This window comes from Vulpes lagopus, chromosome 9 (genome assembly GCF_018345385.1).
Source record: "Vulpes lagopus strain Blue_001 chromosome 9, ASM1834538v1, whole genome shotgun sequence".
Classification (NCBI taxonomy): Eukaryota; Metazoa; Chordata; class Mammalia; order Carnivora; family Canidae; genus Vulpes; species Vulpes lagopus.
In genome coordinates, this window is record NC_054832.1 from 43,078,103 (window position 1) to 43,103,932 (window position 25,830).

At 41.3% G+C, this 25,830-nt stretch overlaps 1 protein-coding gene across 1 annotated transcript in view; it reads left to right on the forward strand.

Annotated features, from left to right (window-relative positions):
- The window catches only part of RUNX1T1 (RUNX1 partner transcriptional co-repressor 1), a 136,634-nt gene that overhangs the window by 61,166 nt on the left and 49,638 nt on the right, over window positions 1-25,830 (forward strand). Inside the window, 3 exon segments of the mRNA XM_041768614.1 lie at window positions 19,858-19,995; window positions 22,063-22,304; window positions 25,755-25,830. The exon segment at window positions 25,755-25,830 is cut by the window's right edge and continues 14 nt beyond it. Of these exon segments, the coding sequence (XP_041624548.1) occupies window positions 19,858-19,995; window positions 22,063-22,304; window positions 25,755-25,830 (456 nt within the window).

Here is a 25,830-nt window from a genome sequence, read left to right on the forward strand (position 1 = left end):
TGGGAGTAATGTGGACGATGAGCTGAAGAAGGTGGGGTTTGCAGTCTACCAGGTGAGATCCGGTGATGATTGGCTGCAGCATCATGAGGAAGGAGGAAGGGGGGAGGGAGGGACAGCAGGCTCTGTTGTACTATCTAGAGAGAACCACAAGGCCCGCCTTTGGATGTAGGGTCATTTAGGATGATCTGAATTCTGATTTGGGCAACTGGTTACCAACAACCAGAATAGGAAATACCTACATCAAGAGAAGACCGTTCACCTTGAGGCACACCTTCCAGGTTGATCTGGTGTGTGATGACAAATAGTCCGCGAGGAGCTGGACCCCAGGTTTAGTAGAGATGTGTAAATATATATATTGGAAACCTGGATTCACAGTCACTGGCGATAGCTGAAGCCTTTGGGGTGACTCGGGAGGAAAATACGTTGTAAAGAGAGGAGAGCCTTGAATGGGAAGACCAGGGCAGTGGAGAGAGTGGAGTGCCATTAAACTCAGGGCGCAGAGTTTCACGGGGGGTGTGGTGCACAGTGTGAAATGCCACAGAGGGACCAGGAAGTGGTCAGGGTCAGGGTGGTCTTGTGGATTTGGCCATCGGGAGGGAAGGTAGTTGCCAGTCACCCCGGAAGCCTGGGCGTGGGAGGCTGGAGGGAATGCCCTCAACGTGGAGGGATGGCTCTGTGAGATCTTGGTTGGGGAGACTCGAACAGGCCTCAGTTCTTGGAAGAGGGGGGTAGAGGGCCTGACAGACCGAAGGTGAGAAGGTGCGATGGCTGGTCGAGCCAAGCCCTTAGAGGGGAAGTTGCCTCTTTCCAAACTCAAGACTTGGGTGGGGAGGTCAGCAGGGGCCCTGAGGAAGGGGTTGGCAGGGATTTATGCCCCATGACCTCACTTTGCTCTCCCAAGAAGGGCGTGAGGTTATCAGAATTTGGCTGGAGGCTTGAGGGGAGTCCAGCGATGTCTCTAAGATGGACACACCCTGGTTTTTTACCCCATGATTTTCTTGCCCCACCTTGTCTGGGGGGCTGGGGGGTGCCCAGCCGTGCTGGGGACATACTCGGTCTGGAAGGCCTGCCTTCTTCATCTTCTCTGTCCTGTTCACCTTGTCTTCTTTGCCTATCGTACCACGCATCTGACCTTGACCTCGGCGTGGACTCATGGTTGTTAACCCTCCCTTTTGTGTTTCTGGTTCATGACACCTCCCTGTTTCTTTTCTTGCTCAGTTTATAACCAGTGCAGGTCCTGTTGTTCCCCCCTCTCCCCCCATTCCCCCAACTGAAAGTCAGAATCCTGTCTTCCTCATTTGTTGCAACAGATCTTCTGGAGCACTTCTGTGCAGACACGGCTGGGTCTGGGGTACAGCAGTGCTCTGGGGGGAGAGCCCACTAAACTCCAAAGAAAAGGATGTAAAAGGATTTCGAATTTTTTAAAAAATTTTATTTATTTATTCATGAGAGACACAGAGAGAGGCAGAGACACGGGGAGAGGGAGAAGCAGGCTCCCTGCAGGGAGCCCGATATGGGACTCGATCCCCGGACTACTGGGTCACGCCCTGATCCGAAGGCAGACACTCAACCCCTGAGCCACCCAGGGATCCCCAAATTTCGAGTTTTTAAGTAGGAAACTAACGAAGGAGCAGAAGAAAGAACCTGTTTGAGATTGGATGGCCAGGGAAGAAGGATTGGCTCTTGAGGAGGTGACACTGATGTTGGAGCAGAGAAGGTGGCTGTGAGCCCGTCGTTTGTAGAGGGGAAAGGGGGAATAGTAATTTTTTCCTAGCATTTACCATATTCATAAACATTGTCTTGCCATGTCCAGTTTCATTGGCTGCTGTCTCTGAGTAGGTAACTGCCAGGACCTGCTTGTGACATGGTTGTGTCTTTCCTGTAGACGATGCTTTGGTTTCTGAAGGCCCAATCGCAGACCCGTAGCAGATCATCCTTCATGTGCAGGCAGAGAAGGACCATGTTGGTTTGTTTGTTTAAGGACGTTACCTGGAAATGCAGCTGTTCCTAAGCACCTGGTGATGTATTCAGCATGGGGTGGGAGGGAGGAACGGGATGAAAATATATTCCCTCCGCTTAGTTGCACTGGTGTTTCTGTAGGTCCTCTGTCCTTCCCCTTTTCCCTCCACTCAGGTAATTGTGATTCCCTAGCCCATAAGGAAAAATGTGTGTGTGTGGTGTGTGTGTGTGTGTGTAGCCTCCTTCACGAGTCATCACCATTATATGGATCCTTTTAACTGATCGTTGCAGATGTAATCCCAGAAATACGCATTTTGGAGACCAGTGTGAAGCTCCAGACTTTGTGTAGGTGGGTGTCACAATATCTTTGATAATCGTTCCCAAAGGGACCGGAGGAGAGTTCCAGATTGCTTAGAGGTGAGCAGAGCAAAGGAAGAACCCAGGAGAACAAGGAGGCATTGAAATTAAACTTGACTGACTTCTTACTCTTGCCTGGAGTCAACCCAAGGAGACATATCAAGACATATCAGGGGAGAATCTGTTGTTTTCTTGCATGTCTACACTTGTACAGCTAAGTTTCGGTCTTTCAAAGGAAGAAGATGAAGAGTATGTGGGATGATTTGCTAGGCTTCAGGAACTTCCTTGAGATGCCCTGGCCAGTACTTCCAAGAAGGGAGATGGCACTTACCAGGTGCTTGTTTGACCCCTCAAAACAGAGGTTCCCAACATCTTTACTCCATGCCAGTCAAGGAATGTTGACATTCTCAATCCCAGTGGGCTTTGTTGCCACGTTCTATCGCTTTGCTTTTTTTTTTTTAAAGGTGAAAATAGTAGGGATATCATCATAGGGATGATTTTTTTGGATCTATCCTGATTCGAGTTATTGTTAGTAACAAGTTAATACTAACGTGGGGAGCCTTGATTGAGAACAACTTCCTTTGTGTTTAGACATTTATTACTTTTGCGATTAATGTATCTGACAAATGGTGTCAAGAAGGTCGTGTTTTTGAAATGATCCTATAGATCTCTCGCCAGCGACGTTTTTTCATTTGTGCATGGGAGGAGTGCTCTTTGCAGTTGTCCATCAATGTTTGGTTTGATTTTCCTCCATTATCATTCTTGATGAGCTCAGAGAAGACATCTCTAGTGCTATATGAAATATAAATGATTTCCTAGTAAATGGATGGGAATTTAGACTGTCATCTTAATTTAATAACATGTTTACCCACATGGAAAGCATATATACAGATGAAACTACATTAAGGACTTATTAACTTGAATTTATTTATGTGTCTAGTTGAGACATATCCCTGGAACTTAAGGTGGTAGAGCGTGAATTGTTAAAAATGTGTCATTCAAACTGTCGCTACCCAGAATTTTATAGTTCTGTGTCCCCTGATGGTCTTCCTGAGATTAAAAGGCATGCAAGCTTTAAAGGGTCTTGAAATAAGGGAGGTGAAAATAGACTTAGTCAGATGTGTTTGAATATACACATGCAATTATTTCTTTGGTAAATGGAGCTTGAGCTTTTGTCCTTAGGGAATATTTATTAGCAATTCATTAATTAGGGCACCTTCTCTGAATTACTTTATTCATTTAAGTAAGGCTATGGGCCTCCATGCAAAATTGTATTATGCAAAATATTAACTGAGGCGGCATCTATTAAGAAACGATGAATGGGAAATTCATACAACTGTACAGCATTTATTTTGACCTCCTTATAGTTTCACCATATTAAGCTAAGGAGAAATAGCCATTTAACCTCATACCTTCAGGCCTCGATTGGTGTGTCCATATTGTCACCTGTAAAGAAGTTGCTAATAAAATTCATAGGCAGTTCACGCTTGTCTTTGGGAACCCTTTGAGATGACTTAGCTTTTTGGTGAAACTCCTTTATGTGGAGGGTTCTGGTGATGTTGCAGGGTGCTCCTTGAACGCTTTATAAGGAATTTGATCCTTTACTTGGGGATTTTACTTCTGACAGTGCTCTGGCGGACTTGAGAGGATTCCCTGGCCCCATGACCTGTAGGTCTTTTCTCTCCTGTCTCCTACTGTGCATGGACTTCTTTGTTAGTAAAATAGCATTCGTTCCTTTATCCAGTAAACACCATCGTTAGACACTGTTAGATGCTTGGGATTCTGAGGTGAATAAGGCACTTCTTGTACCTTTGTGATGCGTTCAAGGGTGTTCATGTGCTACAGGCCCTGTAGAGAACCCCATCTCCCAGAACCCTCCTTTTGGTTATCTCGAATTCCAGTTTTTCACTCCTTCCATCCAAAGCTGAATAGTTTTGGTAGAGTTCCAATTACAACAAAGTATATTGTTCCTTGAGTTTTTTTCCACGGGTAGTTTCATTCCTTGAAAAAACGAGATGTGCTGTGTTTTATCTAAATTGATTTTAAGGCGCGTGGTTATTTTGTGAATCACTCACCAAGAGAGAAATACTGCCACTGAGCACTTCTGCTTAGTGCTTTGACTCCATGAACCCATGTAGCACTCATCCCAGCTTCAGAGAGATTTTATAAGGAGAAAATAGGGGTGCCTTAGAGTTGTCTAACTACAGTGTTAAAAGTGAGCCAAAAGTAGAAAAGAAAGAGACTTTTCACGGCATAACTATTTGACGGTGATTTGAAAGCTCTGCCCCATTGGGAACTATTTACGTAAGAGCCAGCCACTCTTAATATTCTGATAGGTAGGTACCTTATATACGCATCCTTCCAGACTTTAACCTACACACAAACACACATCCCACCTTTTATAACTGTCTTAAGATAGTTTTTGTTTTGTTTTGCTTTTTAAGTAGATCTTAGAACTATTTCCCTGACTTGGTATACTTAAAGATCTTTCCATGTAAATACACATGTCATTCAGTTCCACTGTATGGTTCTATTAGAATTAGAATTGCCAAATGCCCATTGTTAGACAGTTCAGTAATTTCCAGGCTTCTTCAGTATAAACATCCTTGTACACTTGATATTGTTTATTTAGGCTAATTTCCACAGTTGCTATATTAATGGATATATGTAATTTGGAGACAATGGATACGTGTTTCCTATTGTCCTACAAGAAATTTGGTATAATCTTACAAAAGAGTGTTAAAACACCAATTTGTACTACAACTAATATTATATTGTCATTTATAAAAAAGATTTTATTTATTTATTCATGAGAGAAAGAGAGAGAGAGAGAGAGAGGCAGAGACCCAGGCAGAGGGAGAAGCAGGCTCCATGCAGCGAGCCCAATGTGACACTCAATCCAGGGACTCTGGGATCATGGCCTGGGCCAAAGGCAGATGCTCAACCACTGAACCACCCAGGTGTCCCACTATATTGTCATTTTGAAAAGTCTACCAATATGCCAGGATTGAAACTCTTTTCCCCATTAGGTTATAGATCATTTATATTTCTTTTTTTTTCATTTATATTTCTTTTGTACAATTCCTATTCCTACTCTTTTACAACTTTTGTTAGGTTTTTCAGGCTTTAATTATTGATTTGATGGAGGTCTTTATATATCAAGGATATCAAACCACTGTTGTCATGTAATGGAGGGCTGTTTCCCGAGTGCCACTTGCCTTTTGCTTATTTTTTATTTTTAATTTTTCCACTCAAATTTATTAATAAGTACAGTGGCACTCTGTCATGCCTTTTTTTTTTTTATCAAGGTTAGCATCTCTTTCCTAATCCTAGGGTTAAATACATACATTATCTATTTTTATATACTCAATATATTGCCTATATATTTAATATTTTTAAAACATTTATATTAAATATTTTATTTATATGGAAATGAATGACTTTGGATATATGGTATGGGAAAGGGGTTTATTTTATTTTTTTTCAAATTGTTGTCTAATAGTTCCTAAGAAAGTTTGTTGAATTGTTTTATCTTAATTTTACAAGTCATCTTTATCATATATTGAATTCTTAGATGAATGTGTATCTGTTTCTCAGCTTTATGTTTTTTTGCTTCTTTTAAGTTTTTATTCTACTGTATTGGTTATGTCTGTACCAGTAGCACATTGTTTAAATTGTTATAATTGTGTGGTGCATTTTAATAAATGCTAAGCTACATTTCCTCATTACACTTCATTTTCAAAGTTTCCTAGCTGTTTTCAATTTCATTTCAGATTGACTTTTACATTTGTGAAAATCTGGAAAAATTCTAATGGCATTTTGGTTGGGGATTACATTATATCTAATGATTATAGTATATACTAAATGGACGCAAAACAGACATCTTGATAATTTAATTTTTTAAAGAATAGTTTAGGGAGCACCTGGCTGGCTCAGTCCATGGAGTGTGTGACTCTTGATCTCAGAGTTGTAAGTTTGAGCCCCACGTGGGGTATAGAGATTACTTAACAAAAATGGAATCTTAAAAAAAAAAAAAAAGAGAGAAAGAAAAGTTTTAAAAAAAACCAAGGGCCTCTTTTGTACAAAATCCTTGTTTAGATAATGGAGAGAGAGGGTTAAAAAGATAAGGACCTTCCTCTTTCATCCTCATCAACTTTTATAATTATAGAAAGATTTTAAGTAGATTGTATACTGTAGGAGCATTTTAAGACAATTTTGTCAAATTCGTGTATTAGAAATAGCACTCTAGAAGCAAGGAGGAGAGGGAGTTTTTTGCAGAGAGGGACCAGAGGTAGAGAAAACCCTTCAGAGGCTCTGTAGGTTCTGAAGCCCAGGCCAGAGGGCAACTAAGGGTGAATCCTAAATGTACTTAGAAGTGGAATTGATAGGATAGAGGGAATGGATTGGACGTGGAAGGAGAATGGTGTGGAGGGAGGAGTCTGAGGAGGATTGTGGTGCCTTGGGCTTGGGCAGCTGAAAGCACAGAGGTTGATATATAGGAGGAGGCCCAGATTTCCTAAGTCAGATGTTAGATATGCTTCTAAATACAGGTGTCAAGGGGTTGTGAAGCAAGCTAGATGCCTTGTCTGGTTCTCAGGAGAGAGTCCTTCGCCTGAAGATAGAGCACGCTGGCAGGCTTTGTTACAGTAGATGGGAAGGCCTGCACCAGAGACTAGAGGGAGGAAGCCAGTGGAGAAGAGGAGGAGGTGAGGCCCTGGCAGAGAGGCCAGAGACCAGGAAAATTCACTAAAACTCCTAGCGACAACTAGAAGAATGTCACCACAGGAGAAAAGGCATAAGAAGAGGCCCAACAGATCAAGTGGTGCTGAGAACCCAAGTAAGATAAAGATTGAACAGTATTTTGGATTAGTCACTAGAGTTTGTAGCTATTGTTGGGGGATTTGGGTGGAATGGTGTCAGTGGAAGTCTCATAGACATGGGAATGGGGTATAATAGACAGGAGGGGTGCCCATTGTTATCACCATTATTTTAATATCACTATCACTGAAGAAACTTTGAAATCCCTCTTAAGGAGAATAAAGACTATAACTGCTTGGCTCCGCTTGTACCTCCAGATCTGTGTTTTTAAATGGAAAATTATGTGTGTGTGTCCACTGTTGTGCTAGGTTCTCGGCAGCGTCCTAAATTCCGAGACTGAGTTGATAAATGATACGAAGTGGAACGTTACGCTCCCTGCCATCCCAGAGCGTTTTGCTGTCTGGTAGGGGGTGATAGACGAACGAGTAAGGGCGCAGTTATTTGTAAAGTTGCAGGAAGCCTCATAAAGAGCAATTGGATGGTACCGGGGAACTTACAAGGCTGGGACTGGGGAGAGACCAAGGACGCCTTCCTTGAGTAAGTGAATTTGAGCTGAGATGGGTTTTCCAGGCTGATAGGCCTTGAGGTGAGGCGAGTGAGATGTGAGATGAGATAGGGAGGCCGGCAGAGACTAAATCTGTCTAGGTTGTAGGTCATTTAAAGGGTTTTGGATTTTATCCTGAGAGTAAAGATTAAACCACTGAAACACTTTGAATTAGGGAAGTAACTTGATCTGATCATTAGAATGGAAAGTTCTTGAGGGCAGTGATTTTTCTTTTGTGTCCACTGTCTTCTCTCCCTAAGATGGTACCTGATGCTTTATAGATGGCTCAGGTAGTTTTGAATAAATGCTTGCTCGCTCTTTCTTTCTTTCTTTCTTTATTTTTTCTTTTCTTTTTCTTTCTTTCTTTCTTTCTTTCTTTCTTTCTTTCTTTCTTTCTTTCTTTCTTTCTTTCTTTCTTTCTTTCTTCTTTCTTTCTCTCTCTCTCTCTCTCTTTCTTTTTCCCCTCCCCTCCCCTCCCCTCCCCTCCTCTCCTCTCCTTCTTCTTTCTATAAATGCTTTCATTTAAGTGAGTGAATAGTTTTGTTTGACAAGATGATCCTGCCTGTTGATCCTGCCTGTTGTGGGATAAACTGATGGCAGGGTTAGTTAGGGTAAAGGGTTTTGCCAACCAGCTCCTGAGAAAGTCCAGGGGAGCGGTGGTGGCACTTGAGGGTCCTCCTGGCAATGGAGAAGCACAGTTAGGAGGAAGAATTTGGTGGCAGCCCACCTGCAAGAAGACGACCTTCAGGCTCTTCTATGTAAGAACAACAGAATCTTGCAGGGAAATCTCTAAGTAAACTATGACTTGACTTATCCTGCCTTTTCACAAATGATTCTTTTCAAAAATGGTTCTGCTGTGTCTTGGTTTTTGACATTACCACAAACCTCTAGATTTCTACTTGCCCAAAATTTAATTGTATTTTATTGCCAAGCTCTGTGAATTTGACATAGACTAAAAAAAAAAAATGTCTCCAGAATCTTATTGTCTCCATTCTAAAGAGACACTTCCATGCTGGATGCCTGTATTATTTCTAGCCGAGGCTATTGCCAACCAGGACTCCAGCTCTCTTGCCTTTCTTGCCCTTTATCTTCCCTGCTCCATACATATCCATAATATAAGATAGAAATGAGCATATCATTTAACTGCCTTAAAAAAAAAAAAATCTCAGTGCTTTCCCAATTGCCTTAATGGGAATTTGAGCTACTATTACTACTTACTTGTTTTTGCTTTTTTTAAAGAGTACGTACATTCTATTAAAGTCAACAAATATTCATTTGAGCTCCTGCTACTTATCTGCGATTTAGCCACAGGCACTTACCCTGGGTACCTTCATCATTTTCTGCCTTGATTCACTAGCTCTTACCTGGATGATGGTAACTGACAGCACTGGCTGCGTGTACTGTCCTCCGTGGCAGCTACACAAGCCTTCTTAATAGCCCTTAACGCTGGCAAGTGAGACAGATGCTACTGGAAGAAGATTGTCCATACTTAAAGATTGTAAAATGTTTGCATGACTTATTATTTAATGATTTTTTTTCTCACTTTCTGGAATACTCTGCAGTTTGGCAGCGGGGTGTTCTGTGGATACTTATGCTCAATTTATGGGCCCTGGGCGATACTTGTGTCTTTTTCTGCTCCTTACATAAGCAGAAGTTACTTTTCTGTGCATTTGAGTGATTTAGTTTTTCCTTATTTATCACAGCCATTCAGCGAACGTTTGCTGGCTGCCTGTGCGAGGGGGTTCAAACTCTTCTCAAACAGGAGACTTTTTTTTTCCATTTTTCCCACCAAAGGAAATCTTAAAAAGACACTAGTGCCTAGAGCACATAAACGTGGAACAGTGCTAGTTGAAGTGGGGTAGCTAAGCCCTGTGCTGCATGATACCCACCTGGTGGCCTCCAGAAAGTGGTTCTCAGACTTGGAGGCAGGCATCACAGGAGTAAAGGTGGTGACAGCTGTGGGGGAGATGACATTTCTAAGGAACTAACAGAGATAGATGCCTGGGGTCCTGGTCCGCCTTCCCATGTCCCCATTCACATGACCAGAGGTCCTTTCCATATTTTAGGAAGTTAGTAATAGAATTTTCTAGATAGAACCACCATTTGGGTACTTGTTAATGTTCTTATTGCTTTCTCTTGATGGTCTGCAGGTCATCTTTGTCAAAAAATAAACAGAGTGCTTGAGACTATTTCCTGCTTCTACTAAGCATGTTTCCCTCCATTTAAACGGGTGTGTGTCTTCCAGCATGTCTCCTGTCTGCCTCCCTCACTCTTTGTCTCCCACTGCATAACCATAGTTTCTAATAGGGCTCTGGCTGTTTTGTCAACAACTAGCTTTGCTTACTCATCCAACAAATCAAGTGCCTACTGTTTCAAGCACTCTTCTTAATGCTATGGAGGCTGGAGGTAACAGGTAGAAATTTCTGCATTCACTAAGCTGACGCTATGGTTGGGGAGACACTCAAAACCAAGAGAAATATGTCAAGTACTAGCTAGATAAATGCTTAAGAGGAAGGGAAGGGAAATTTCCCACTGTTCCCATAAGGACATGACCCAAGCTCGCTTGCTTGCTTGCTTTATTTATTTATTTATCTTTAAAATTTTGACCCAAGCATTTTAAAGCCATTTGTCTAGAAATAATGATAGATTCGTGTGGATTCACCTCATTTTTTAAATTTTTGAATTAATTAATTAATTATTTTTTTCTTTTGCCTGTCTTCCATCTTAACCCAAGTTCATGCTCTTTAAAGCTGTGACGTTGGTCTTCAGGCTGTCGTCTGATTCCAGATTTGCTGCTGGCTCAGCCTCTGACTGGCTTATTCCAGGACTGAGTCCTTGGCTTCATTTTCATTAGTGCATTTCCACTGGTGTTTACTGATTACCTGTCTTCCTCTCCCACTTTTTCAGAGCTGAGAGCTCACTTATAGTCATTGGGCTTCAAGTTATTGTTTTTTCTACTGCTTAGCCACCAAATGAAATCATATGCAGAAACCCAATGTATAAAACAAGTAAACGATCTGAATGGGGGTGGGGTGCCTGGGTGTCCCAGTCCATTAAGAGTCTGCCCTAGCTCAGGTTAGGATCACAGGGTCCCTGGATCAAGCGCCACGTCGAGCTGTCTGCTCAAGGGGAAGCCTGCTTCTCCCTCTCCCTCTGCCTGCCACTCTGCCTACTTGTGTGCTCTCTCTCTCTCTCTCTCTCTCAAATAAAGAAATCTTAAAAAAAAAAATACCTGAATGGGATTGAAAGTATTTAGGATGAAGCCAAAGGCCCTCCTCTTCATCCCTACTCTTTTCATTCTGCATTGTCACCTCCAGGGACTCTTGTCATGGAGCCAGTATCCAGTCTGGCTCTGTGATTTTTGTGATGATGGAAGTGTTCCAGGGCCACGTTCTCTAACAGGGTAGCCACTAGCCACAGCTATGCAGCCACGGCGGCTGAACTCTTGAATGTGGCTACTGTGACCAAGGGACTAAATTTTAAAATCTGTTTGATTAAAATGTACGTGCTCACCGGTGGCCAGTACAGCCATATTGGAAGAGGAAGTTCCAGTTGCTCACTCACAAATTTAACATTTATAGAATGTGTCTTTATTTCAGTTTTCTAGATCATGTATAAAATAACATTAGTTTTAGCTGATAGTGAACTCTGAGAAGGCCTGGAATGAGTTCTGGTTTGTAATCTCAGATTGTCCCACCCTCTGGGCTTCAGTTCCTTTTTATAAGATGGGCAACTCTGTAGTACCTTCTCATTGTGAGGTTTAAAATGACACAAAACATGCAGTGTATTTGGTAGTGTCCATGCCCTATTCTAAGTGACTTACCCTAATAAGTTGGTTTTTGTGTGTATATTTTTTTGCTTGTAAAAACAAAGCATTCTTATGTAGAACATTTAAATAAATGAGAAAAATAGCAAGAAGAAATTAAAAATAATGTGTCATCCCACCATCCATAGACAAGCAACAGAAAAACTTGTGGAATGTAGAAAAGCATATTTTGGCTCATAATATGCTTCTCTCTTTGTTTTGAATGTGCATATGTATGATTGCACTATTACTGTAAAAAAGGGAGCTGTTGGTGACTGTGGGTTATATGTATATAAATTGCCTTACATAGCCTTTTTAAAAATATTATATAAAAGGCCTTTAGAGAATATGTTGTGATTGCTGGAAGGCTGGTGAATTCAATAATTTACTCGTGCTTTTTTTTTTTTTTTTTCTCCTTTTTTTAAAGATTTATCTTTGGTGATTTAATGTTTTTAGAATATAGAAGTTCTTTTTAGAATTCTTTTAGGCTGATAGAACAAAGCCGGAGATGATTTTAAGTTAAATTTATCATGTCTCTTGAAAGTTCCAGAGTCTCAAAGTTGTGACTATAGACATCCCTTTTGACATTATAGTCATATGTACTCATTTAAAATACTAAATGTATTGAGCACCTTGTGTGTATCAAGTACTGTGCAGAGTGCTGAGAATATAAAAACAATGTCGTCATTATCCTTGAATAAATTATGATCTGGAGGGAGAGACTGACTTGGTTCTAAATACAGTGTGGTCAGTGCTATAAGAGGGATCTAGACAGGGTAATGAGGTAATATGAGGCTGTCTGGGTCAGCTGGGGATGGGTTGTCAGCAGAGGGTCTCTGAAGTGACACCTAAAGAAGTTTTACCTTTTTTGAAGATTTTATTTATGAGAGAGAGAGAGAGTGTGTGTGTGAGACAGATTTCAAGCAGTGAGGAGGGGCAGAGGGAGAAGCAGACTCTCCACTGAGCAGGGAACCAGACTCGGGACTCAATTCCAGGACTCTGGGATCTTGACCTGAGCCAAAGGCAGACTGTTAACTGTCTACGCCACCCAGGTGCTTCCTTAAGAAGTTGTAAAGGAATGATGAACTTAACCAGGCAGCCGTGGGGATGAAGAATATTCTAGGGAAAGGAGAGGATGCAGTGTGAGGGAGGCCTGAGTAATCCACGAGCTGCATTAGTTCAGTATGGAGTTCAGAGGTGCGGATGGGAGTGGAAGGGAGAAGTAAAGATGGGGCTGGAGCAGTTATAGGAATCAGATGGGTCCCAAAGGTCTTTCAGTACCCTATTAAGACACATGGACTTTATGCTTCACATTATAAGAGGTCTTTGAAGATTACTAAGACGAGAGGAGTGAAGAAGGAGGAGTAAGATCTCTGATCACATCTGTGACATATGTGGTGAAATGACCATGTGATTTGGAGAATGGAACAGAGATGAATGGTACGGGGCAGGGAGACCATTCAGTGGGTTGTTGATTAGACCAAATGAGAGATGATGGATGAGGAAGGTTTGAATCCAGGCTGTTGAAGTGAATAGCCCTCTGGATGGTTGGGTATAGAATTCAGGAGGGGTGGTGGGGGTGAAGGTATAGATAGAAATCATCTACATAAGGGCCATGGGGTGACCATCACCACACAAATGAAGTCACTAAGGAAAAGGTATGGAGTGAAAATTTGAAGAGGAACTGTGAAGGAACATTGGAGGAGATACCAGGAGTTATCCAGAGGTGGAGAAAGGTGAGCCATAAAGGGGCCTGAGAAGGAGCAGCCAGGAAGGCCCGAGAACAATGAGGAGAGAGTTGGAATTGTGGAAACCTGAGAGGGAGGAAGTGGTGAAACAGCGTCAGATGCTACAGAGATGCTAGATCAAGGACCCAGGGTTTCTTGGATTAATAAGTGATAATTGAGGAGTTTCCATGGGAGTTAGGAGGATACCTTGCTGCATTCCAGTATCATTTTTCTGACTTCTTTGGTTTCAAGTGAAAAGTAACTTGAACTAGGTTTTAGGCAAGGGAGGGACTGACTGACTAGACTCTGTCGTAAGATCACTTTGTAGGAGGTTTTAGAGATGCAGCCAGCACCAAGGATCTAGATGAAGGATTTAGCATTATCAGGATAATCTCTTGCCATTTCTCATCATTTCTTTCTGCCTGTCAGTGGCCTTCTTTTTCATGAAATACCTGCTTTCTAGACGTGGAAGGCAGGAGACAATGTAGCCTTCTACCTCCAGAGTGGGATTGTTTTTCTTCCTTCAAATCTGAAAGTAAAAATGTTGAATGACTGACATTGCCCACCTTGGATGAGGTGCTGCACCTGAGCCTCCATTGGTATCTTGGTACAAGGTCATGAAAGAACATGGTGGCTCCCACTGTGGTTATGAGGTTAGTGGGTATGGGAGGTCCCCATATGGGAAGGGAAACATTCTAGGCAGAGTCTTCTAGGTGCCCACGGGAAGTGCGCAAAAGATGGAATGGGAAATGAGGAGGGAGTGAAGTGAGTGTGGAGTACCCTTTTAACCTGGGCTATGAAAATGAGAGTCTTGGGATGCCTGGGAGGCTCAGCGGTTGAGCGTCTGCCTTTGGCTCAGGGCATGATCCCGGGGTCCTGGAATCAAGTCCCGCATCGGGCTCCCCATAGGGAGTCTGCTTCTCCCTTTGCCTATGTCTCTGCCTCTCTCTGTGTGTCTCTCATGAATAAATAAATAAAATCTTAAAAAAAAAAAAAAAGAAAGTGGGTGTCTTGATGGTAACTCACCAGGTACAAGTGGATGTTGGTAGGGTTTTTTGACAACCAAATCATTGGTGGAGATTTAGTAATGAGGATTGAAAATATATTTGAAAATGAGAGATAGATGCTAATTATCATGTTTGTGGGAAAAGATTTCTATGCAGACACATTCTTGTGGACATAGATATTTATGTGACTAGAGGAAGTCTGGTTATAATCACCAATTTCAGAATAATTTTGTGGTCCCTTTATTGTCAGATTTATGTTCTCTGGGTAGTCTTCTTTGTGTTTGAAATGAACATAAGCCATATCTGTAGAAAGAAACCAGAGAATATTAGAGTTTGCAAAAGATCCCTGAGGTCATATAATCTAAGATGCTTAATTTTATGGGTACGAAAAGTAGACTCCAAAGAAGGAATCACTTAACAGATGTAACAGTGCCTATCAGGAGAAGAGGGTCTGTTTCTCCCTTGGGTCTCTGGTTAAACAGCGAGGAAGTCCTTCCTAAAACTTCCTCCATATACTTCCCTTCATGACCCATTGTCCAGAATTAGAGCACAGTAATCACCTATTACTGATAGAGGGAATGTGACAACCTGATTAAAAGAAGGAGGATCTGCTCCCCAAGAATTGTGCACCTGAACAAAATCAGGACTTTCCAGCAAGCAAGAAAGGGAGAAGGAGGAACTCAACAGTAGGAACTCAACAGTATCTGTGACATGAGCTAATGAGCTTCTATTGTATTCTGTGGACAACAGGCCACTCAGTCCCAAAGGTTTTAAATCACGGAATGGATAAGATCATATTTTTGTTTCATAAAAAAAGGTCATTAAACACCTATGATAAGACAGGAGGTAACAGATCATTCTTAACACTTGCCTAAGTTGATCGTAAGAATTGAACTAAATTTCAGGTCCCCAGCATCTCCCCATGTTACCTACAGTCCATTTTCTAATCATATATTTATGTGCTGTTGATGGTTGTGTGTTTATCTTTCAAATGAAGCATTAAGCAGAAATGCCATCAAGTTTGTTTTCCCTGTTTGGGGTGATTGGGTGCATAACACATGCACATACGGCAGGCACACAATGACCCCACACATAGGCTGTGGTACTTGCTAAAAGAAAGGCCGAGCAAATATGATATAGTTGGTGCTCAGGGCACCTGAAAAGAACTGTACATGGATCTGTAATGGGCAGTGAAGAATGGGATAGACGGAGCAGATCCTCCTAGATAAAGGAAACAACAGCACAAAAAGAGAGGCGGAGAAGCCAGTGAATGCCAAGGTGCCCTGTAGAGATGGAGCATAGACTTGGGGGAAAGACGTTGGAAATAAAGCCATGAATGGCTCACAGAGAGGCAGGCACAGGGGAAGGGAGAGCACACGTGTTGGTGCTTGGCATGAGTAGGCGCTGTGTCAGGGTCCTGATGAGGCAAACAGGATTGCGTCCCTATTCTTATGAGGAGCTGAGGCTCAGGATAACGTGCCTGAGGACCTACTACTGATGGTTGAGTCTACACTTGAAACATTCTACCTAACTTGGAAATTGGACTATTATTCCAAATAGTCTTCCATTGTATCATCCCAAGCATGCTCAAAGTGTTAGCATTTGACTTTCATTCTCAGGTGTTACTCAAGGGTTCTGAGCAGCAGTGAACATTCCAGAAGTGCTCAGTGGGGAAATGAGATGGGAACCTTTTGGAGGCTGGATGGCCACCATTCTGGTCTGCAGACGGTCTCCTGTAGCATCTCGCCCCCAGACGCTGGAGTCACTAAATGATTCTGTTGCCAGGCCCATATTTGCTGTATTTTCCATAGAAATAAGAATCAAATTCCGTACCCAGTTCTGTGCCTCCCCAACTGCCTTCTCCTTTTCGGGAGTAGTATCACTTCCGCTTGGGCTTACTCCTGTTATTGAACATCTAGCTCCTGTAGCCGGCACTTACTCAGAGCAGACTCACTCTGCACTGACCCCCAATTCGCCAAGAGGTTTCTCAATCCATAACATCTCTGGGACATAGCTCGTTCTTCTGTTTTAATTGACATGATGAACTGGGAGAGAAAAAGCTGCTCTGTCTACCAACCCTGCCCTTCCTATTTGCACTAATCATCTCTAGGTTAGTAGGTAAACCGGGAAAATACAGAATGCCTAGTCTCTACCTTAAAAACACATCTGGAACTGTTTGAACTAACTAAAAGTAAAATAAGTGCTATGGCAGACTATGCTATACCTTTTCTTTTCACTTTAAGAAAAAAAAAAGAAAGAAAAGAAAAAGGAAATGGAAAGCATACCACTTCTAGAAGGCCTTGACACTGAATTGGATATTGAAATGGTATCAGTAATGTATTTATATACGCCACATTTTCTTCCATGTTTCAGCCATCTTTGGTACATATGTGTTGGATATTTGCCATGTGAGTCGAAATGTTACCACATAGGGGAGATCTTTATTTAGAAGCGGTGTGAATTCGTTAAGGTAGAAGAAGTAAAGTCGGTCCTTTTGGCTCTACCTACCTTCCTGCTCTGATAGAGACTGTTTTCCTTCCTACCTTTTTTTCCTTTTCTATCATTTTATGTCAGTCTTTCAATAAATGTCAGCATTCCCCTGCAGCAACTAAAAATAGAAATTACGCCTAAGAACTGTGTAATTTTCATAAACTTAAAAAATCACATAAGAAATATTCTAACTTAATACCGGTTTTACTGTGTCCTCTAATTTGAAGTGGAGTGAAATACTTCTGTGGTTGAATCATAGCTCTTTTGCTGTTTGCTATAAAAGTTTCAAGAATATATATTTTAAAATGTTTCTTTTCTTTTTTCTTTTTTTTTTTTAAGTAATCCAAAACAAATGCAACAGAACTCAGCATACTTGAAACACATTTTCTGAATTTATCTTAAATCTCTCTACTCCAGAGGGTGTTTGTGTGTGTGTGTGTGTGTGTGTGTGTGTGTACGGGTTAGGCCTGGCTGGTTACTTCACCATCGATCCCCGCCTGGATTGATTGCACTGAACAGCACAGAATGAGTTACATATGGTCTCACTTTGTCTAAGTTTGTAGGACCTCTGGGTTGGAACTCCATTTGATCAGAGTGAAGCTAACCATCGCAGAAATCTGGCTAAAGTCAAAAATCCTAAATATATATATATATACACATATCCATATATTCCAGTTAGAACGTATATATTCCTGCTAGGAGCAGTGGTGTTTTTGCTAATTTCTTGGCTCAGTGGTTACTCTTCAAGGATTGATTTCATTTCAAGGATTTAAAAAAAAAAATCACTCATCCACCTTTTATTGTTGTTGTTGTTACTATTATTAAGATCATCCGACTTTGAAGAGGAAATCTTTTTAATTCAATTTTGTAGTCTATCCCCCCTTTTTTCTTAGTGTCAGCAAATAGAATAAAGCAGAGCAGGGTTTACGGATACGTATTGAGGTTGAGGTTTTGCTCAAGACGTGCATCAAGGTAAGTCAGGTGGAGGGGCTGTGCCCACCAAAGCTCAGCTTTCTGGGGTCGACCAAGCCATCGAGAGTAACTTTCCCCCCACATAGGCACTTTTCTCCCTGTTTCGGTCTTTCCTCTCTCCCTTCTTCCTCCCATCGCTTTATTTATTTATTTTGTCATTATTCCCACTCCCCCTGCCCCCTCCTGCTCTTCCTCTTTCTCTGTGCAACCACGTGCTTCAAATCTGTGTATCTGGATTGCCTTCTCTAACAGTTCGGCGTGAGTGTTAGCAGAATGAAAACCAGATGGACCAGCAGTTCCCACTGTTATCTCCCAGCCGACTCTGGCAAGTCTCCCTCCATCCCTCCTTCCCTGGCATGACAGAAATATTTGCCTTTATTTAGGGAGACTTGTATTCGCTGCCGTACCTCTTCCCTCAGCTGCAACATAAGCGGAAAGCTATTTATTCCCTTGTTGCTGAGGTTGGTTGAGGTGAGTAGACTGGGCAGTGATTTTTTTTTTTTTTTAATGTCGAAGAAGCGATTTTAGACCTGCCTAACTTCTGTATGCTTCTAGAATGAGTGATTTTTATGACTCTGGGGGTAAGATGCTCTGACGTAGTGAGATGAAGACGAGTTTTGAACAGGAAGATGGTGGTAGAAATGCTCTCTTCGTTGTGTGTTTTTTACCATCCTGTCGCTCAGAACGCTTACTTACTGAGGGGACATTAGTTGTTACTCAGCCAGCAGTCAAGATGAAGTATTTGGGACCCTGTTCCTAGGTTATCAGAGTGCTCTTCGTAGGACAATGATTGTATTGTCATTCTTCTAATCACATTTTTTTCCTAAGACAGTATCAGCATTATTTCAACTTTAAAATGTCTGGTCTATGGCAACCCAAGTCTTATGAGTTGGCTCTGGAATAAAAGTGTGAGCTAGGTTTGGAATTGCCAGAGTAGTCATTTGGATCTTTCATTTTTTTAAAAAACAGACGTTTAAGTAATTTTTGAGAATTTCTCCCTATGGTTATCAGAATGTTTTAAAAGACTCATTCTTGATCAATAGTCTGTGTTTCTTTACTTTTCAAAAAGTCCAAGTGGGAAATATCTGTGCTTGAGACTGTTAGAGGCACCTCAGACATGTTGGGGGGGGGGGGTGTGCGCATGCACTCAGGCACACAATGTTTGTAGAAAAGTAGATCTATTAAAAAAAAAAAGTAGATCTAAAGAAACAAACGAAAAATTAAAAAAATAAACGAAACCCACTTTTTTTTTTTTTTTTTATTGGAAGGCTGTTGCTTTGATAAATAGATTGGACTGAGAAAAAACTAGTTCACAATATCAAAGGAAAAGTATACTTCAGAGGAAACAGTCCTGAAGCTCAAATGTTCATTATTGAGTAATCAGGAAATTTCTCCATATTTGTCACACACTCATGAAAAAAATATAGGGAGGGATTTTAGTTCCTTTTAGCTCTCAATTTGGGGGTTTTTCCATTCTTACTCTGTGTGAGATTATTAATTGAAGTGTTGATCTCATGTTTTTAAATCGTGGGTCGCAAACCTAACAAATTCTGAATAAATAATAGTTTATCTTCATTGCGTGAAGTACAACCTTTATGTCATGATTTTTTCAAACAGGACAGAGAAACATTGAAGTGAGAGGTGTATCTGGGAGACATGACCTGCTTCACCTAACAGGCCAGAAGCTAAGCACGGAAAGGGAATGGCAGGTGTTCCAAAAAAAATCATTGGAACATGCTGGCTCCTACCAGTATCTCACCTGCATAACAGAGCTTCAGATTTGTGTCATTTATGAGCTAAAGGGTTTATTACTGTTCTACTTCCCCATCTATTTTTTAGCTCTTGCTAATGTTGGCTTCAGCTTCGAGTGAAGTTGTGCTGTTGCATATAACACTACCAAGGTAGCATCTGCCCAAGCCAGAAATAACAATAGGACGTAAAATAACCCAGTTACAAATGAGGTCCTGCCATCTGTGCTACACCTTCTTAAGTGGGGTTTGGATGATAAAGTCCTGATTTAAACTTCAGTAGATAAGCTTATTTTATTGATAGGAGATGTCAGGTTTCTTCTGTTCACTTGCTTGTAAAAAAGATGAACCCTACTTAAAAAAAACAAACAAACAAAAAAGCAAAGGTACTTAAGGAATAAAATAACCTGTTCATGGTGGCATCCTCCAGATCGGACTGAGAAGCACTCCACGATGCCAGACTCACCTGTGGATGTGAAGACCCCGTCTAGGCTGACTCCTCCTACCATGCCACCTCCCCCCACAACTCAAGGAGCTCCGAGAACGAGTTCATTTACACCGACGACTTGTGAGTAGGCATTTCTGCATTTCCTGTTTCCATTTTGAAGTCTTAATTTTTTTTCCTGCAAATAAAAATTAAGGGAAGATAAGACCCAGCGTCAACGTAGTATGCAGAAGTAAGCGCCCCCCTCCCCTCCCCACCCTCACACACCAAATCATTTAATTGCCAGTGAGTAGGTATTGAGCCTGGGCAGATGTCTAGCATCTTAGGCATAGTTCGTATGACCGCCAGTATTTGCTGCCTTTTCATTTTTGCTTCACAGTTGTAGTCTGCTTTTGATTTCTGCAGTGAAGACTACTGCATCCATTTGGTCCATGACTCCATTTGTTATCTCCTTAACTTTTCGTTTGATTTAATGTGTAGCTCCTGACTTTGATTTGTACATTTTGACTTGGAACATGCTAATATTCTACAGTTATTTCCAGGTTGCTTCTGATCTTCTAATACCACTTCCTCCTCTTATTTACAAATGCGACTCAAATCTAGCATCCTTAAGTTAGAAGGGAACGTATTGTTCTAGGCAACCGTCACATACAGAAAACTTTGTGAAATCAGGAGCATCTTTCTTGTCTTTGAACCTTTGCTCAATTCCAGCTCGGCTCAGGCCTCGTGTTCTGAACCGGTGGTGCGTTTTGCTTTCTGGGTTGTCCAAGGTGAGGACTGAACATTCTGACTGAAGAGCAACTTCCCTTCCTTTCCTGTATGTTCCAGTAGGGAGAGTGGAAAGCTTTGTTTTCACCCATCTCAAAGTCCTGGTTAAAATTGTCATAAAGGATTTGTGAAACCAATAAATGCTATCTGCTGCAGATAATGCTATTTACAGACCACGTGCCATGAAGTCTATATGAATGAAGACTTACTCACAGGCAAAAACAGATAGATCCATGGGATTAGAAGGGATTGGCAAAATACACATCCCAGGCTGTTTATGCAGCGTCACCCTGCCATTTAAGAGACCTTTCCAAACGTGTAAGGAACAGGAGGCTGCCGCAGTGCCAAGTTGTAACCCTGTCATCTTGTATTTGGTGTGTTGTTACCCAAAGCCACAGGGATAGGCATATGTCTCCTGTGAGAGGTCCTAGTGAGCAATCATTCCAAGACAGGCTGCTTTGGCGCTTACTTGGGACAAGGGACCATTTCATTATCTTGAAACTTTTAAGAATAATAGAGTACTTAAGATAGCTTCAAACTGCTATTGGGAGATGATCTGTCAAAATTATATTAAAAAGATGGGGTTGATGAAGATGAGTTTGTCGAATTAATTGACTTAATATGATGAAATCAACATTTTCTTCAGGGAGAAATGTGCCAAATTTTCTAGCCTCATTCTTAGAAATTATCTTGCTGTTCAAATAAATTTTATCAGAAACAAAGTTATCAAATTACCACCAATCCATGCTACTGGCTGGAATGAGATGTCCCTTTTCGATTTCTTGAAATAACTTTGATAATTACCAGATCTATTTGGCTTCTTATATGAAATTTGCATTTTCCCTAAAGAAGTGGTTAAGAAATATGAGGGGGAGAAAATAGCCTTCTAATTGGGTGGTATAAGGTTAAAACTTGAAAGTCCTATTTCTATAAACACAGCTGTCAGTTGTGTGTACAAAACATGATTAAAAATGTTCAGTGATAAATTTAGTCTCCACCAAATGTACACTTTCTCTAGGGGAACAGTTTAGAAAGGAATGGTCCCGTTATATTGATGTAAGCCTGTGACAAAAGGCTGACATCCAAGCGCTGTTTGTTCTATGTTTGAAACATTTCAGGTGGTTGGCATATGTGCACATGGGAGGCAGGGCTGTCCCTGTGTTACAGCTGACTCCCATTTATTACCAGCTTCTGTGTACAATACCCTCCTGCACTGTGAGGAGTTAGACCCACTTAGGTACAGAGTACCTGAACCTGGGGTAATTCTGTGAAGTCAGAGTATTTTTACAGCAAAGGCCCAATGGTTCTTAAATTATGAGATCCGCTGGATTTAAAGGGAATGGAGCTGGGTTATAATTTCCTTGTGCGTAGTCCCTGTAAATTTATTTATTTTTTTTCTTTCTGATTTTGTGCTCTTGACAGTAACTAATGGCACGAGCCATTCACCCACAGCCTTGAATGGCGCCCCCTCGCCGCCCAATGGCTTTAGCAATGGGCCTTCCTCTTCTTCCTCTTCTTCTCTGGCTAATCAACAGCTGCCCCCAGCCTGTGGCGCCAGGCAGCTCAGTAAGCTGAAACGGTTCCTTACTACCCTGCAGCAGTTTGGCAATGACATTTCTCCAGAGATAGGAGAGAGAGTCCGCACCCTCGTACTAGGACTGGTGGTAAGCAAACGGAAATGAGCCCAATTTTCTGGGGTGAGGGATAGTGTGTGGGGGAGATTCAAAATACAGACTGTTCTCTCAGCTATTTTGTTCTAATATATTCTATTCCTGGAGATTGCATGTAAGTCTGAGAATTCTATAGTAAAGGGTTCTCAAGTGTGCATTATATATGGACTTCCCCCTCCCCCCATTGTGGTTTCTTTTATTGTTTGACTACATAAAGATATGGTTATGCAAATTTATTATTATTCTTAGCCAGAAATGTGTGTGTGTGTGTGTGTGTGTGTGTGTGTGTGTGTGTGTGTGTGTATAAAATTCCATAGGTACAACTTCTTGGCAGGACGACTGGTTTTCCACAATGACAAATGTTTTTGTTATATTAATGATTCACTTGATCTAATTGGATGCTCGTTTTGACATAGTCGCGTTGAGGGATTTTTTTTTATTATCAATCTAGTGAACGAGGATTTATAACCAGGAACACGTTCTTCTATGTGTTTTCATTTTTGAGGCTAATAACATTTTCGAAGATTTTTATTGTGGTAAAACATACATAACTTAAAATTGACCATTTTAACCATTTCCAAGTGGATAGGTTCAATGGCATTAAGTACATTCACATTGTTGTATAACCGTCCCCACCATCCGTCTTCAGAACTTTTTCATCACCCCACACTGAAGCTCTGTACCCATTAAACAATAATGACCCGGTATTCCCCTCCCCCAACCCCTGGTAACCAGTAATTGTTTACAACAACAACAATAATTCTTTTGTTATAGGTAAACTTACTTAAACCATAGTCTGAAAATAGAAGCATTGATTTTGGCACATGATTCTACATTCTGTACATTATCACCCTGGAAATTAGAGCATACATCATGGAGGGGGGTCCTAAATCACTGTACACATACTGTGATTTTCTGTACAAGTCCAGGATTTTTCACTTAGGAAAGCAGTTTTCCCATCGCTAACTGAGTCGTGGAAAAGCTGGGAGTCACATATTCAGCCCTTACAGTGGAACTGAAGTTCAGGTGATAGGTGCCAATTTCCTTTCTTCTTGAAATAGATCATCCAGTTTTATTATGTGGACTTATCATGGGAAGAGCCCCACCACTTGTGTTTTTGCAAAAGAAGCTCTGGAATTAAAGCCCGAGTGAGAGTCTAGAGCAGTAGAAAGGCTTCACGTCACAATAACTCACATTTGGCAGAGATTTTGCAATTCACTTCTTTAACTCTTACCTCTCTCTACTCTGCGCTCTAAGACCAAAACGTTTTCTCACATTTCCCACAATCTCCCAACTCGATCTCGCTTTCCTCCAGGACAGGAAGGCGATTGCCCCAGAAGTGTGTCAGCATGCTGCAGCTACTATTGTCAATCACTTACCTCTTCCTTTTTCTTCATTTGTGAGTTTTGCATCATAGGCTTTTGCAACTCACCAGTCAGTTAGACCTAAGAGCCATGGAGTTAAGTCCAGAGCTGTGGTTGTGTCACATAAATGGTGAATATGTTCTTGGAAACAAAAAGTGTTTTTTTGAAAACCTCTTTACGAATTGGATATGTTCTCTAACAGTGGTCTCCATGACCTCAAATATAGAAAAATTTGGTTAACTTCAAGTTTATTTTCCCACATACTAAACAGCACCCTTTTGAGTGCAATACTTTTTTTAACATACATATTTATTCTAAGACCTTAGGAAGACAGGGGAAGACATTAGTTAATAGTACTTTGCATCATAGACAGGCAGTGAATATTTGTGAAGTGAGTGGATGGATAGAGAATTGTTTTTTTAAAGTTACTTGAATATAGTTGACACAATGTTATGTTAGTGTTGGTTGTACAACATGGTGACTCAACTTCTCTATACGTTGTCCTGTGCTCACCACGAGCATAGCTACCATCTACCTCTGTAGGGCACTGTTACAATATTTTTAACTATATTCCCTGTACTCTGCCTTTTATTCCTGTGACTTCTTCATTCCATAACTGGACACCTGTATCTCCCACCTACCCTTCACCCATTTTGCTCATCTCCTCTCCCCTTTCCTTTTTGGCAACCAGCACTTTGTTTAATAGAGAACAGTTTTTTTGGGGGGGGAGGGGAGCATTTGCAAGCTTTTATGTGTGCTATTTTATTTAAATCTTGGGACTACCCTTACGGGTAGTGATTTTATACACTTTTCACATGTGGGGAAACTGAGGTTTATAGAAGTAAAACATACAGGGCTGCCCAACTGTAGTGACAGGCCTGTGATTTGAATGAATTATTTAGATGGAGGAAAATTGTTAGAACAGGTTTCATGCACAAAACAACTGGCAACAGCTTTAGAAAACATGCCATTGAAAGAAAATGAAAACTAAAAATTGGACTTCCTGATCTCTGTCATTACAGGTAGGAAGTTAGTGTGTATTCATAGTTTCACGTGAAGATGTTTTGAGCTTAGAGGTATAAAAACTTAGAATTTGGTGCCCCCATGCTTTATCATAAAACAAAGAGGAACTGCTCAAAAAAGTGGGCAGAGCAATACCCTAACGAGTTCTTTCACCAGTGCCCCGGGGTCATCAGGCCAGAGAGTAATTGAAGCGATGAGGAAGTTGAGACTGAAGTTTACAATTGTCATTCTGCCCAGAGACTGAGGCAGATGAACCAAAATAGGGTTAACTTACCCAACCCCTTTATAATAGGTTGGTTGTCTATTAAGGAGGTGCTTTTTTTCCATACGTCTAGCCCACCGCAGGAGAGAAGCCCTGGCTTATACGGGGTGGGCGAGGAGTAAATTGAAGTCATTCTGTGCAGTCTCATTTGGGTTGAGCAGTACCTGTTGCCTGTAAGATAAATGGGGTATTTTGGATAACTGGGGAGCATTTTCACCCTCAGTGCCTCAGAGAACTCGCAAACTTTCTCTTGGGCTTTATTAGTCTGCACACTACCCAACCTCGCTGCCCAACCTGAACCAGGATGCTTTGGTAGACAGAGCCTGCAAGATGGAAAGACAGAAGAAGAACATTCTTACCACCAGTAGCACAGACGTGATACTGGATGGATTGAGATTCTGACACTTGCCTTTGGCCTTCAAGTGCTTGGTTGCGCTTTTAAATCTCTCCAAGTATCTTTGTTTTCCATAAAAGTCATAGAAGTTTCTTCATAACTGCAGAGACTTCTCTGACAATTAGACTATGCGAAGGTCCCTACACATTATTCTCAGGGTGCCATATTTAATGCATTGCATTATCTGATGAGTTTTTTGGAGGTGGGTGATGACTATATAAAGTGATCTTTTTTTTTTTTTTACAAGATCAAAGGGTTGTATATTTGAAAGCACTGCTTCCTGCATGTGTGTCTGTCGGATAGTACACTGTGTTGTAACAATATTAGTAATTTATTAGTTTCAGTGTTTTTACTATTTTCCAAGAGACAAATGTACTTATAATACGTATTTTCTCCCACAGAACTCTACTTTGACAATTGAAGAATTTCATTCCAAACTGCAAGAAGCTACTAACTTCCCACTGCGACCTTTTGTCA